The sequence below is a fragment of the Rhincodon typus genome, chromosome 3 (genome assembly GCF_021869965.1).
Source record: "Rhincodon typus isolate 14 chromosome 3, sRhiTyp1.1, whole genome shotgun sequence".
Taxonomy (NCBI): domain Eukaryota; kingdom Metazoa; phylum Chordata; class Chondrichthyes; order Orectolobiformes; family Rhincodontidae; genus Rhincodon; species Rhincodon typus.
The window spans coordinates 3,710,290-3,726,718 of NC_063334.1; the positions used below are offsets into that span (position 1 = coordinate 3,710,290).

At 39.9% G+C, this 16,429-nt stretch overlaps 1 protein-coding gene across 1 annotated transcript in view; it reads left to right on the top strand.

The window, feature by feature from the left end:
* Positions 1 to 9,481: 9,481 nt before the first annotated feature.
* The window catches only part of LOC109911708 (FERM and PDZ domain-containing protein 1), a 77,607-nt gene continuing 70,659 nt past the window's right edge, over positions 9,482 to 16,429 (top strand). Inside the window, exon 1 of the mRNA XM_048619626.1 lies at positions 9,482 to 9,582. Within this exon, the coding sequence (XP_048475583.1) occupies positions 9,482 to 9,582 (101 nt within the window). The remainder of the gene's footprint in view (positions 9,583 to 16,429) is intronic.

Here is a 16,429-nt window from a genome sequence, read left to right on the forward strand (position 1 = left end):
TATATAGTACTTTTCAAGACCACCAGAGATCTCAAAGCATTTTAATGTCAACAAAGTTCTGAAGAAGGGTCCCAACCCGAAACGTCAGCTTTCCTGCTCCTTTGATGCTGCCTGGCCTACTGTGTTCCTCCAGCTCCACACTGTGTTAAAGTCAATGAAGTTGTTTTGAAGTGTTGTTAAGTAAGAAACACAGGAGCTAATTTGCAAATTCCCACAAACAGCAATGTGATAATAATGAATTTATCTGTTGGAAATTCTCGTATTGGAAAGTCTGCAAATAAATTCTTGGAAATTTAAAGGTCAAGCTTCCTGATACAGACATCGGAAAGTTCTTTTGCATATATTTGCATGGCATGCATGCCCACTGAAAGCCCAATTCACTAGAATTATTTTCCCTTCTGAATTAAACTTTCCACAAGTGAGCAAAGCATGCCTTCTAATTCTTGACTATATATAAGAGATGTGCAGGGGGTAAGTTGCTGGACTTTGGAGTGAGCAGCCGCAGCTTTGTTCTCTTTGGGCAGTGTCAATCTGCAATTAAGCTCAGGTAGCAGTGCATTCAAATTGCACAGGGCGTGGAGTCTGAACTGTAATGGACATGGGTCAAGGAGCCTGGCAGAAATCCGAGTGGTCAGTAGAAGCAGCCTGACCAGGGAAGTGTGGAAAGACCAGAATGCTTAGCTCCAGGAGCTACATTGAGTCTGAGAGAGAGAGCCTGACAGTCGCTATTGGCTTGTAGTGAATAAATATCCATCCAGGTGCCCTTCAGTTCGCACAATCACTGAAGTGTTATGGTACAGAAGGAGGCCATTCAGATCGCTGTGTCTGCCCTGGCTCCACTAGTGAGCATCATGACCTATTGCGCGTTTCCTCCCTTTTCTCCATATCCTCGCACATTGTTTCTATTCAAGTAAACATCAAATGTCTTCCTGAACGCCTCAAGTGATCCTGCTTCCACCACACTCCCAGGCAGAGAATTGCAGACCCAAATCACTGTCTGTAAAAAAAATCCCAGGTTTTGTTTCCAAATGTATTAACAAAGTTAAAGCTAGACAGTCCCACGATTGAATGGGTGTGTATGTAAAGTGAGATTGAACATAATTACAATAGAGTCATTCATTTACATTGTGCTGTATGCTGTGCTTTCCTGAAGTGTGCAAATCTCTTCCATTGTTTGATTTGATCCATTTATGTTGCAATCTTGGTTTAATACATGACTGCGCCATAAACAGTACCTGCTTAAAACATGTCCATACCACAAACTCAGTTAAATGTTGGCAATTTAGCAATGTGATTGATGATGCTATGAAAGACACAATAAATCTCTCTCATTATGTACTGTCTGAAAATCAGATGTTTGTCTTTCCAAAGGCTACAATTTCAATGTACCTTCTTCCCTCATCAAATGAGAATAAATATTTGCAAGTTTGAATTGCTTTACTCCCAGCTATCCTCACCAAAATGCTTTGTCTCACATTGTATTTGTTACTTTTGCAAATCACTTTAAATCAGAGGCTTCTTGTTCTCGATCTTTTTGTGAATACAAATAGTCACTCCCTATCTACTCTGTTCAGACCCCTTTGGGTTTTGAAAACCTCAATCAATTCCTCTTGTAGCCTTATCTCCAATCTAGCTTCATAAACTAAGTTTCCCATCCCTAGAACCATTCCTGTTCATTTCTTCAGTACTCTCTCCAAATGTCTTCAATGTGGCGGTTGGAACAGCACACAATACTCCACCTAAGTCTAACTAGTGTCTTGTTTAAGTTCATTATAATCTGTTACTCCTGTATGCTATGCTCCTATTAATAAAGATGAGGATATTGTAAGCATTATTAACTGCTGTCTTCACCTGTCCCACTATCTTCAATGATCTGTGCCATTATACACCATGATCCCTCTGTCCCTGCAATCTCTTAGTAATTGTATCCCTTATTTTATATTTTCTGCTAATAATCTTGCCCAAAATGCATCATCTCACACTTCTCGACATTGAACTTTATCTGCCCACTCCTCCAACTTGTTTATGAGCTTTCAGAATCCTACGCTGCTCTCTTCACAGTTAAAAAAAAGCTTCCAAGTTTTGTATGACCTGCAAACTTTGAGCCTGGTCCCTGTACACCAAGACCTAGATAACTAATTATATATCAGGAAATGCAAGGGTCCCAATATCGACCCCTGGAAAACTCCACTACACACTTTCTTCCCAACTGAAAAATATCCAATAACTGTTGCCATCTATTTCCTGTCACATGGCCAAAGTTGTATCCACAATGCTATTGTCCCTATTATTTCATGAGCTATAATTTCCTCACAAGTCTGTTGTGTGGCACTGTATCAATAACCTTTTGAAAATCGATTTAAGTGTCAACAGTGTTATCCGAATTGATCCTTTCTGTTACCTCTTCAAAACACAGAAAATTAGTTATAAACACATTTTTTTTCCTTCAGGAACCCATGCTGGCTCTTCCTAATCAACTCACCATTTTCCCTGTGACTATTAATTCTATCCCAAATAATTGTTTCTAGAAGCTGTCCTACTGCTGATGTTAAGCTCGTCTATAATTACTGGGTTTATCCTTATTACCGTTGCTTGAACAGAGCTGATGTTTGCATTTTCCAGAGACAGAGCCAGATTCTTTAACCGCTGAGGGTAACAGCAGCAGTTGTTGATTTCCAGCCCTTCCCACCACAAGATTTTCTGTGCTCCTCATGCATATGTAACCAGCTGAAAACCGTGCAATTGCAACCGAAAATCTGCCCCTGACACTGCATACTGGAAGATTCTGCCCTATATTTTGGATCAGGGGCCAGAGAATGCATTGAGTGCTGACAGCAAACTAGTCTTATGGTCTGCTCCATTAATCTGTGTTGCTATGCTTTTTAGCTGACAAAATTGAATAGTGCTTTGATCCCTAGCCAAATGTGAATCTAGCTGTGCTGTGCGAAGGCCAACCTGCATTAGTTTTTCATAGTGATGTTGTATAAGGTGGAACACAGTATACTGCACCTCTCTTATCACTGAATCATGTCAGTCTCTGATTTTCAGTCAGATTTATGTCCATGCAGCAGGATTCAGGCCAACATGATCTCTCATTAACCCTCTACCCATTGCCTCTGTTGATAAATTTTATTTTGGTATTGTCCCATTCTCCAGCACTGGTGAGTGCACAGCTTTTTAGCAATGCTTTGAACTAGCCATAGTATTACTTGTGTTGGTTGGTGAGAGCAGCACATTTCTCTCCCTATACCTGTACAGTGTAGGGGTGACATGGTGGCACAGTGGTTAGCACTGCTGCCTCACAGAGCCAGGGGTCTGTGTTCATTTCCTTATGACTGTCCGTGTGGAGTCATTGTGCCCGTGTCTGCATGGTTTTCTACTGGATGCTCTGGTGTTCTCCCATAGTCCAAAGATGTGCAGGTTCGGTGGATTGGCCATACTGAATTGCTCACAGTGTCCAGGGATGTGCAGGCTAGATGGGTTAGACATGGTAAATGCATGGGTGGAGTGGGATGCTCTTTGGAGGGCCACTGTACCTTGATGGGCTGAATGGCCTCTTTCTGCACTATTCTGTTCAATGAGTTTAAGTGGCAATGTACACCTGAGAGCCCATAGCTGCAATCAGCAATAGAATAGCAATGGAGACCGTGTAGCATGGCTGCACAGGTTCATGAAAAGATCACAAGGTTTGTTCACTGCTAACAGTCCATGATTTTATGGAAGAGGTACATAGAATCATGATAAACAAGGGAGTGACAAATTATTGGAGATAGGCAGGATGTGGAGTAATTAGATAAGCTATGATCTTATTGAATTACGGAAAAGACTCAGTGGGCCAAATGGCCTATTCCTGCTACTAATACATCTGACCACATTGTTCATGTTATCTCCCCTGATTCTTGTTTAAAATACAACCCGTGGCTTGGATTTTCTGATTTTTTTTTAGATCAATTAAGAAAGGTTCAGTTTGTTATAGCTCAGCCTTTCCTTAGTATGATCCTGGCTGTGTCCTTTGTATTATGTTGAGAAGTCGAATTATCACATCAAGCTTCTCTCAGTATAATTGGGATTGCTTGCCTGATTAACATCAGGTCCAAATATGACAGACTTCTTGATTATTTGACAAGGTCCGTCATGGTAGACTGGTCCAGAAGATTAAGTCACATGGGATCCATGGTGAGTTGGTAAGTTGGATACAAAATTGGTTTAGTCATAGAAGACAGAGGGTAGTTGTGGAGTGGTGTTTTTCTGACTGGAGCTCTGTGACCAGGAGTGTTCCACAAGGATCAGTGCAGGAACCTCTGTTGTTTGTATTATATATAAATGATTTGGATGAAAATGTAGATGGTTTGATTAGTAAGCTCGCAGGTGATATGAAAATTGGTGAAGTTGTGGAAAATGAAGATGCTTGTCAAAGGTAGGATATAGATCATTTGGAAAGTTGGGCGGAAAGTTGGGCAGAAAGAGTGCAGATGGAGTTTAATCCGGACAAGTGTGAGATGATGCATTTTGGAAGACCAAATGCATGAGGAAAACATACAGTGAATGGCAGGACCCATGGGTGCATTGATACGCTGAAGGATCTTGGGTTGCAAGTCCATAGTTCCCTGAAAGGGGATAAGGTGATAAAGAAGGTCTTTGGCCTGCCTGCCTTCATTGCTTGGGGCATTGAGTATAAAAGTTGGCAAGTCATGTTGCAGCTGTACAAAACTTTAGTTAGGCCACATTTGGAGTATTGTGTGCATTTCTGGCTGCCACCTTACAGGAAGGATGTGGCTGCTTTGGGGATGGTGCAAAGAGATTTTCCAGAATGTTGCCTGGATTGGAGTGTTTTCGCTGTAAAGAGAGTTTGGATAAACTTGGATTGTTTCTGCCAAAGCATTGCATGATGAGGGGTGCATAAACAGGGTAGATAGTCCGAGCATGGAAATGTCAAATACTAGGGGGCATAGGTTTAAGGTGACAGGGGGAAAGGTTAAAGGAGATATGAGATGAAAGTTTTTTACACAGAGCGTATTAGCTACTAGAACACGCTGCCAGGGGACGTGGTAGAAACAGAAATGATTGCAACATTTAAGAGGCATATAGACAGATACATGGCCAGGCAGGGAATAGAGGGATATGGACCATGTGCAGGCAGATGGGATTAGTTCAGAACAACATCATAGTTGGTGTAGACATGGTGGGCCAAAGGACCTGTTCCTGTGCTGTACTGTTCTATTACTATTTCATCTGCTTCATCTATGCATCTTGGTTTCCTTAATCAATTTCCAAAGCCAGTTAAAGTTGTGATGTGTTGGTATTTGCAGTGAGTAAACATCTGGGTGAAAATGGGCAGAACTCTGTTAAGCTGCTAACCAGTTTACATGAGTTTGGGTTAGGTCTACACATGTCCCCTAATGTTAGCTTTGGCCCACTTGGTAGCCCTCTCAATTATATGTTACAAGCTCATAGGTTTGAACCTTGCTCCAGATACTTTGAGAACATAATCTTAGCTATCACTTCAGTGTAGCACCAAGGAACACTATGCTATTAGGGGTGTCAACTTTCCAATGGTGTGTTAAATGAAGATCCATCAGCCCTCGAAGGCTGGTCCAAGTGATCCCATGCAACTATTTGAAGCAAAACAGGGGAGTAGTTCAGATGCCCTGGCCAATACTTATTCCTCAATCAAAGTCACTTTAAAATCCAATGAAGTGGTCATTTATCTCAATGGGTGAATGGGGCTATACCAAAGTGAATTCATTCTTTCTTTCAAAGAAACATTCAGAGAGCAGAACATGGAATAACTCAGAGACTAATGAAGAAGTGTAACATGATTACATAAAGGAACAGAGCATATTTCAACCTCAGTGCACTTGTTCTTTTCTGATTTGTGTTGACTTGGAGTCATATGGAAATAAGAGTGAAAAATACAGCTGCTTTATGCGAACAACAATCAGTAACATTGAAGTACAGTTCCCCAGCAAGTCTTAGCCCAGCACAGACATAAGTCTTTATATGTAACAAGCAAGTCCATAAAATATCTGGGTCTGTTTTTAAGGCTATTTTCTCCAGTACTCCAGCTTTTTGGTTTTTAGAATTAGAATTAGGTTTTTATTGTCATGTGTATTCAAGGACAGGGATACAGGAGTACAGTGAAAAGTTTACAGTGTCACCATTCAGAGCTCCATCTTAGGTACAAGGTACCTAGGTACAAAATCTTAGGTAAAGACGAGAAAAATAACGAAATAAGTTGAAAGTTCAACTTTACAGTTCTTGTCATTATAAAGTGGTAAATAAGAAATAAAATTAAAAGCTCCATAAATTCCAGCCTTCTTTAGCCATGGGCCTGCAGTGTTTCCAATTATTCAGTTCCCCTGCACAATTGTAGCACTAAAAAGAACATTAATTCTAATGAAGGCAATCTGACCCTCCCAGTTGCATCTAGGAACAGAAGGATGTAGTAGCTCAATGAACAAGATTTGAGTTCCTCGAGCCTGTTATGTAGGAACCAGGAGTAGGTCATGAAGCTCCCTGTCAATAGATCATGGCTCATTTGCACCTACACTCTATTTACCCATCTTTGATCCATATCCCTTCTTGCAAAATCATTCTCCAAAGGTCCATGGTGCAACATCCATGGTCTTCTGGAGGAGAGAGCCCAAGATATCTGCTTTTATTAATAGATAAGTAGGTGCTGTCTGATTGCTTATAGGAAAATAGAAGTGCAGGTTTAAGAATTTCAGGCACTGCAAGTTATCATTTAAAAGTGTCAGCATTGAACAAGTCTCTGACAATAATTCAGGATTCCATCAATTAAAATAACAAATTTCAATACACTGGCACAGCAAAATAACGGAGGATATTTGTTCTCGATATTGACAGCGAATTCTTACAGACATTTTCTAAATAACCTGCTCAGAGATATTGTTACCGAGCCCTCCTAGCTCAGAGTTCGGGACACTACCACTGATCCATAAGAGTCCTGTTCACATCCACCACCCAGAAAATCCAGTCCAGCTGTTAGAGCCAAAGATAATTATTGCAAGCTGTCTCGCTTTTAGAAGCATTTCTAAATGTGAGAGTTGCTTGTTACGCTAAGACGAAGTGGAGAGAAGTTGCTGGAATATTTATCCTGACAAGAACGTTTTGCTTGTTCGCTGTTGAATTGCTGATGCTGTAAGTCCCATTTTAATATTAACTATCGCTCTGTGGGGTGCTTCAGTAGGTTTTCTTCAATTGAGACCATACCTCAGTTGTTGTGGGAAAATTCAGAAAGGTGCGATTTGATGAAATCCACAATTGTGGCATAGAGGTGAAAGAATTTCGCAGTGAAAACATTACAGATTGAGTTAAGGAACAGCGAAGGATGAGATTCTGTTCTGATGATCCTACAGACCCCCTGATGTAACGATGTGATGGGAGCGTCTTGAGGGTATGGAGCATTGAATAAAATAAAGGTCAGGGAGCACGGAGGTAAAGAACAAGAGGGTCCAATAGGAGATAATCATTTTAGTATAAAGTGTCTGGGTAGGTTGTGGGGAGGGTGACATAGTGAGGTGCAGAATAACTCAAGTGATGTCAATGAATTACAAAAGTGTATTTTGGACAGTTTTGTAGTTCAATACTTCCATGATGGTGGGACCAGGCACCAAAGCATCCTATTCGACGGGCAACATATTCAAATATTCATGGAAAGTGCCCAGAATGTACCTGTAGCAGGTCATTCTAATGTTAATGAGACCTAAAGCCTAATGTCATGATTAAAAATTGCTGGAAATACTCAGGCAATCAGGCAGCATCTGTGGAGAGAAACAAGTTAATGTTTCAGGTCAATGATCTTTCACCAGAACTGAACGCCCAATATGTTAGACATACCTGTTCCAACAGAGAGATCAATCCCTATGTGATCTGAATTTCCCAATTTTAGGATTCACAAGCAAACAGGTAATACAAGAGGTGTAGTCCCAAAGCCTATGCACCATCTACAAGGCACAAATCAGGAGTGTGATGGAATACTTGCCTGGATGGGTGTAGCTCCAACAACACTCAAAAAGCTTGACACCATCCAGGCTAAAGCATCTTGTTTGATTGGTGCCACATATTGCACCTTCAAGATTGACTCCATCCACCACCAATTCACAATGGTACCAATGTGCACCGTTGGCAAAACACGCAGCCGTAACTCACCCTGAGGCACATGGAAACTTCTCCAAGTTCTCATCCCGCCTTTGAACCAGCAAAGCACTCAACATCTGAGAAGGCTGTGCAAACCAAGTGACCTGTCAAAGGGGCCTCAACATTCATAGGCACTGTGTGCCCAAATGGGTAACCTGGGATCCATCATTCATTCCTACTGTCGCCCTACTGTAAGAGCAGCAGTGCCAGTACTGCACACCTGCTGGCCTCTGATTGGCTGATAGCTTCCAGGAAATTTCCACCTTGTCCCTGGCTTATTTGGAAGGAAGGCTTGGTGCAGCCCAGCCACGTGCCTGATTTGAATTCAATTGGATCAACCGTCTTGAAGAAAAGTAATAGGAGATTAGCAGTGATTCTGTAACTAGTGGGTGAGCCCTGTGCCCCAATCATTAAATCCTGGCCCTGTTGACTTAAAGCATTTTGTGATCTCTTGAAGATATTGTAGAGCATGGTGGAAATACAAAATCTTTCTTCAAATTAGACCTTCAACAAATATTGAACCCCAGAGAGCTAGCTTTAGATTGTCTTCCTCATATCCTTTGAAATGATAGTGTGCTGCAGAGGTGATGATGATTGTTACAGTACGTTGCAATCTGGCTAGGGAATGTTAATATTTAAATAGTAATTCAAATACCATGTTTTAACCAACAGAACTACACTTTTTTTAAACAAAGCAAAAAATTTTTCTACATAGAAAAAATTAAACAAACAAAATACTAGTAAGTCCATACCATAGCTTATAGCTATGGATTTATTCAGATTTACTCTTTGTGTTTTGAGTGTGTTTCTATGAAATCTATACATCTTAAGTTTCTTTCATGATCCTGTATGAGTTTTAGATGGGAATGTGAAGAGATTGGATTGAAGGGTGAGACCTACTGAAAATGAGGTTTGTTGAAGGCTGAATTTCTCTCCCTGAGCACCCGGAGGAAACCCATGCAGACATGGGAAGAATGTGCAAACTCCACACAGACGGTAGCTGAAGGGTGGAATCAAACCCAGGTCCCTGGCGTTGTGAGGCAGCAGTGCTAACCACTGAGCCACCGTGCTGCCCTCAAACTTCTCTGTTCTACTAGTACAAAGATCCATTGTAGGACAGATCAGGTGGAAATAGAAAAATGATCAGAAAGCATAATAGTGTAAATAGTGGTACTCTTCTCAGGGGACTAAGGCAAATTGTTGGGGCAGAGTAGAGAAAGATTTACATTGCATCTGGTATTCTCGTCCTGTTGTAGTTGTTGCAGGTACTGGGACTAATGCAATAGTGAGATTAACACAAGTTATTACTTTCTACAGTTAAATGGAAGAACGAGTGGATAACATGGTCCAAGCCCGCAAATCCCACAAAGTTGAACAAATGGTGTCAAAATGGCTTCGCCTTACACGAGATAATTCACAGAGGTGAGATCTGTTTTTGTTGATTAAAACCTGACTGTTGGAAATGGAAGTACAAAGATTGTCAGGTCTCTTTGTTGAAGCCATCACATCAACATGAATGAACACTTCCTTTGTTTCCACCATGACCTTCATACACATTACAGTTTAAAGAATTGTTCGCATCTGACAAGAAATTCACTCACATTTTATACCTTGTTACTATCTGAAGAAGTCATTCACATTCTGTGTTATTGCCATCTGTAAAGAAATTGACTCACATTCCCATGTGTAGAGAAATTCACTCAGCCTCAGAATAATACAGATGGAGATCCTGAGCAGAGGGTATGATAGGGCTGGGTGAAACCAGAAAGACTTCAGCACGTCAGAAAATTCAACCTTAACCTGGATCCTTAAGTATCATTTTACTTTAGTGTTTTGCATCCAACATGCACTTGCATGTCATATTCTTAACTCAACTGTTCAAAGATCCAATTCCAAGATGGAATTTGGAGGATTTGGAAGAGTTTGGAAAGAGATGACAATTTACAAGAGGGACTCAGGTGTCTACTTGCAATATTTTGGTAGATGCCATCAGGACTAGGGTGGAGATAATCTTTTTCAGGAATACAAGGAAGAAACACATTACTGTCACTACTCCAGTAGGAGTATTTTATACCTGTATCCAGTTCTAGAAGCAGTGTAATGATCTATCCCGCTCAGTAAAAATGGGTAGAGTTGCAATCCATTCACTCTTATCTTATTGAGCATATTCCATCGTATCACTCCTCACACCCACTTAAATTTAAAGAGTGTAAGCCATTCACTTTCTGTTCACATCCTCACCTTTCCACTTATCGTCCCTATTCACCCTACTCTTTATGCAATGTGCTGTGTATTCCTGATGGACATTCTCATTGAATACACTGTATTTGTCTCGTGAAGACTTAGAGACACGAACAGGTCTATTGTTCCCTGGTTGTAGATAATCTGAACACAACATATAAGAAAGATGAAGAGGACTGGACGTGGATCACCACAGATAGCATCACTGATACCACCAGAGGAAGAATCCAGGGAGATCAGTGGCATAATGGAGAAACTTGGGCCTAGTGACAGATTTAACCTTCAAACCACATCGTGTACAAGACTCGGCTATGTTGCCTTGATTTCAACAACTAGTGGATAATGTTCATCTAATTCATGCAAAGTAGGAACATTTGAAATTAAGTCAGTAATTATGCATATCTGCTTCTCCTCTCCACGGCCTTCGTGTTAGAACTGTAGCCTGTGGACCCTCCTGATGATGATGTTTCCCTCAAAGAACTCATTCCTTCTGAGGGTATATCACTGTAGAACTCACTCTTAACATACACCAGCACAAATAATCCCACTTCACTAGGATCTGTTAAACAGGTAGTGGGTTTTCAGTTACTAACCAACAGCTTGCGAATGAACATGAGCAGAGGATGGTTGCAGGAACAACAGTGGAGAATCCATGTCAGAGGACAAAGCTGTCTTCAAGCTTTGTTCAGCCAGATATAAATGCTGAACCCCAGGAACCCATTGATGAATAGGATAATAATAGAGAGCTGCAGCAAATCTGTAAGGTACAGGCACTGTCCACAAGAGCAGTGAAGGTAGAGGAACCTGAATTCCCCAAGTCTTATCAATGATTTGAGTGCCCATGGACCCTCACCATGGCCATACTGACTTTAGATACCAACAAGTCTAAATCCTTAAGTAGGATGACAGAATATTTTAACTGTGGCCTTCTAGCTTGTCACTGATCGGTATTAATTTTCCGTCCGACAGGAGCTGCAGTGAAATTGTTGGTTTGAGGAAAATATCCTTTGTTTCCCAGCAGCTGTCCCCTAATGGTATTCCTCGGGGAAGAGGTCAGAGACGTTGGATTAATGCAGTAGGAAAACTTAATCACCACTGTTTTTCACTTTAAGGCTCCTGTAAACCAGAGTGATTGTCTTCCTCAACTGAGGTCCGAACAAAAGTAGTTGTGACATCACCCACTTTTTGGCAATCTGTCATTATATGAAGACTTGTGAAATAACAAAGTTTCTCACAATGCAACCGAACTAAACTGGTTCCCACACAAGTAGTTATGAGTTAATAATGTTACCTGGAGAATGAGATCCTTGGGCTGTGGGTGTCTGCACATACATTGTCCTTGAGGCTATTTTCTCCTTATCTCTAGATAAAGCTCTACAACCTGTTATGTAACGTGATATTCAGTTATTTATATCTGTACATTGTCAGTTATCAAGTACAGCAATTTACTGAAGTATCTAAGACCTCTTTCTTCACAAACTCATCTGGACTGGTGTCCTTTCCCTAGTTGTAACAGTGTATCATATGATCATTAATTTTTAAAGAAAAACTCAATTGAAAATTAATTTTTGTCACAAAAGACTTGGATCTCTTCTGACTTTCCTTTTTTTAATGAAATAAAGTTTATAATTATCATAGCTATGTAATACCAGGATGTTAATATACAGAATGTGGATTTTATTTCACCTTTTTTTAAACTGATTTGCATTTTTTTGTGTTTTAATGCCCATATCTTGTGCCTTTATTATCTGATTTGTGTTCCTTTTTGGTTCTAATGCATTTAATAGCCTTAGTGATATTTACAGCTCCACGAGATTCTCCTGTCTACTACGCATTAAAGTAATGAGCCCATCTTTGCTAACTGTACTAACATTCCCCTGTCCTCCATGTCTTCTTTTGCTGAAAGATGGCACATCCACTAAAGCTGAGGGTAAGCAGCTTGTTTTCTGTTACCAGTTGTCTGTCCCCCTCTTGTGTATTCTGGCTGGTACCTGTGATAACACTGTTCTTCCAGTGGTTTCCATCTGTGACCGTAATTGGTATCTCACATGAAGTGTTGCATGGTGATGCAGTGTGTGTGTGTAAATATATATTTATATATGTACAGATATGTCTATGTATATAAATAAATATATATTTCCGCAGCTAAACTTAACATGGCAGTGTTGATCCATGTACATTATATCTACAATTTGGCTTCTTTGAGTTCTTACTGCAATGTTTGGATTCTGCAAAGAAATATACTGTATTGTGTAATAAGTGATGACAGAATAGTTTTTCAAAGATAAAAAGTGCAATCTTCTGAGTGTGTCAGATTGAAGTTCTCTTCTACCTGCAGAATAATAGCTTTGATGTGTCTGTGCAAATTGGCAAAGGATAAAATAATCCTAGACTCTTTAAAGCTAACACCAATCTTTTAGATTTACTAAAGGCATCATTTAAAAGCAAAAGCAGAATTAACAAGCATGTACATTCTGAGTGCAACATTGAACAGTAGTAAAATCTGTGTCACATGAAGGTTTAGATGTCTAGATATTTCAATTGTTTGTAGGTCTCATCAGACAGATGTACTTGCATGTATTCTAAGTTGAGTAATCACAGCAAATATTGCCTTAAGCAGCCATTCCTTAGACCTATTTTTGAATAAGTCAGTATGTAGGATGAATTAGATGATCACAGCAAACGAAACATCTTTGCGTTTTGCATAAAAGTTGTAGTGTTTGTTCAAGAAATCAGATTTTAGATAACAAAATAAAGTTGGTTAGTTTTAAGACTAGATTTCTGATAATTTCTGTTATTTCATTGTTTTCTTTGTTTTGTCGTATTGTGTTTCGTCTGTACTGTTCAACTTTGCAACAATCACTTATTTTCCAACGTGACAGAACTGACAATTTCAATAGTTTACTTCAACTGAAGAGGTTTCTATAAAGAAGGATGGTAGGAGTGTTGTGCAGGCTCTGTGCTTTTGTTGTGAGTTTAGGCTGTGGGAAAGAGCATCCCATTCAGTGGGCTGAACTTACGTATTTGAGCCTGTGTCCATCTATGTGAGATCGAGAACAAATTTCCATTACTTGTGACATAATCTGCAGCATAATTAATTTCTCACACTGTGACTGTATTATTTGCTTTGTGTTTGATTATGCAAAGACGAATAGGCAGTGTGACTTGTCATGTAAGTTTGTGGCCCTTACCTGTAACTATTAGCAGAAGGCCTCATTATGCTCTAGTTTCGGTTCTGTGCAGTATTTGGCAGTTTGCTGAGTGCGTGTAGTTACAACATAATTGTCAATAAAAGCTTCAAATTGGAAAATAGCTAAAGAGGACCTCTGATAAAATGATTATTCTCCAGTTAAGTGATTCAGTAACACGTAGCAATCCTTTGCTTTCCATTATTTATTTAATCCTTATTTTGCTCATTCAGTTTCGTATTAGTGTTACATGTCACTAACTTCTAAGCTTCTTCTGTGCAATATGACTTCCTACAGTGATGATAATGATTCTGAATTGAATTCTGTATTGTTATACATATTTACAGGATCTCCAATTGTGTAAAACTTAGCAATATTTATCATAGCTTTTGAAAAATAACTTTGGCGTTGCAGCTGAGAGACCTTCACACGTATAGATGGAAACACAATAGATAACTCATCTTTATGGTGTTCTTAAATTCCGAGTTAGAAGCTGGAAGCTATTATAAGAGTGATTACAGTCTGTTTGTATATGTTGGAGCAATGCTTGTATTGAAGAAGCTGCATCTTAGCTCCAACATTACAAATGCATCCCAATGTACTGTTGTAATATTTCCATTCTCTGAAGGGGCAACACTTTGAAAGCTTGTGATTTCAAATAAACCTATTGGACTATAACCTGGTGTTGCCTGACTTCTGACCTTAGCCACTACTTTGTTGCCTTTCTCTTTTGCTTCCATTATTTTTCTTAACTGTGCTGGAATAGTTTTAACTCTGCAGATCACTGGTATTTTAGTCAAATGTCTATAGGTGGGATCCTAGTCAGAGGACATTACAGCTGATTTTTTTTCTCTCTCAATTTCTTCATCTGCATATTTGCACTGTAGTGTGTCGCTCAGGACCAATGGGCACATGGCTGATCGATCCTTTCCACCAGCCTCCTCCAAATTGGAATCTGGAGCATTTGATATTCAATGGTTTTATCTCAATTAACACCTGAGCATTTATCTTTTAACATTTTGGAGCTGTCTTGCATCTCTGACTCAGCTACCCATAATGTGAAATTTGGAAGTTTAATACTGTATGAAAATCTATAAACTAAAGCAGCGACTGATGTGACATCGTTATTGAATTATTTCCTTTCATCAATTATCCCTAATTTCTGTGATTACAAACAAAAGAAAACAAGAAAGGTTGACTTGTTGAACTTGAAGAGTCTCTTGAAAATGACTCATTCTGACAGGAACTGGAACCCAAGGCTAGTATCAGTTATTGACTCTGCTAACGCACACATTCCAATACCAAGAATTTATTTTTTAGCTTCTCATCCTATGTCTGAATTGAGTTTTCTTTAACTACCTTTTGCAGGTGATAGTGTAATTGGGAGATGGATGAATAATAGATTTTTCCATTGATTTGTTGGGAGGGGTTTGATTATTTTCTTCCCCATCCTTTTGTATATTTGGCAAGCAATGGAAGCATTGTTAATGGGTATTTGCCCTCATTAATGACTTTCAAAATGGAGTAATTTGCAAGTCCAGATCATTTGTATCATTTTGTAGCTGTCTTTTGTGGTTCACTTTGATTGTCAGTTTATTTTTGATTTCAAGTATACTTCCATTAATTCTCCTGTAAGCATTTGTTTTTCCTTTAATTCTTTATCTTGTGCTCCATTAATGTTCTTGGTCACTTCTTTTCAATGTTGTTTTTCAGCTTCTTGCCACGGTTTGCACGCACAGTGACTTCATTGTGAGAAAAAAGATGTTGACGCTTGCAGAAAACTTGAGAATTGAGACAAAGAAAAAGCAGGAAACAATTGTTGCAGACCAGTGAGAAGGGAAACGAGGAGCAAATTATAATGAATTGTAATGATAGAGAGTTGATTATAAAGAGTATGAAGAAAGTCCTTTTTCTAATTTGGTGGATCACGAAAGGACCATGTTGAACAGGACTCTACGATGTACTCTATGAGACGTATGGTTTTCTATTACAAGTAGTGGCACGGTGGCTCAGTGGTTGGCACTGCTGCCTCACAGCGCAAGGGACCTGGGTTCAATTCCAGCCTCAGGTGACTGTCTGTGTGGAGTTTGCATATTCTCTCCATGTCTGCATGGGTTTCTTCCGGGTGCTCTGGTTTCCTCCCACAGTCCAAAGATGGGCAGGTTAGGGTGGATTGGCCATGCTGAATTGCCCGTAGTGTTCAGGGATGTGCAGGTTAGGGGGATGGGTCTGGGTGGGATGCTCTGAGTGTTACTGTGGACTTGTTGGGCTGAAGGGCCTGTTTCCACACTGTAGGAATTCTATGATTAAGTGGATTCTTGTTTGCTTTCCCTCCATAATTCCAGATTCCTATTGTCAGCAAAGTAGTTGATTTTGCAACGAGTCATGAAGTGGCATTTTTGGTGATTTTCCTTTTTGAAAAGCTGTTACTTGAAACAGCTTTGTGTTGGGTAAATTGTGAGACTATGTAGATATGAGAAATTTCTCCTCATCATAATCAGTGGTTTAGTGGACAGTAAAAAAGATTATCTCAAGCATACAACGGGACCTTGATCAGATGGGCCAATGGGCCGAGGGGTGGCACATGGAGTTTAACTTAGAGAAATGTAAGGTGCTGCATTTTAGTTCGGCAAACGTGGTCAGGACTTATACAGTTAATGGTAGGGCCCTGGGGACAGCAGGTGCATAGTTCCTTGAAAGTGGAGTCACAGGTAGACAGGGTGGTGAAGAACACATTTGATCAGAACATTGCAATTGGTCAGGACACTGAGTATAGGAATTGGGATATCATGTTGTGGCTGTACAGGACATTCGTAAGGCCACTTTTAGAATACTGCATA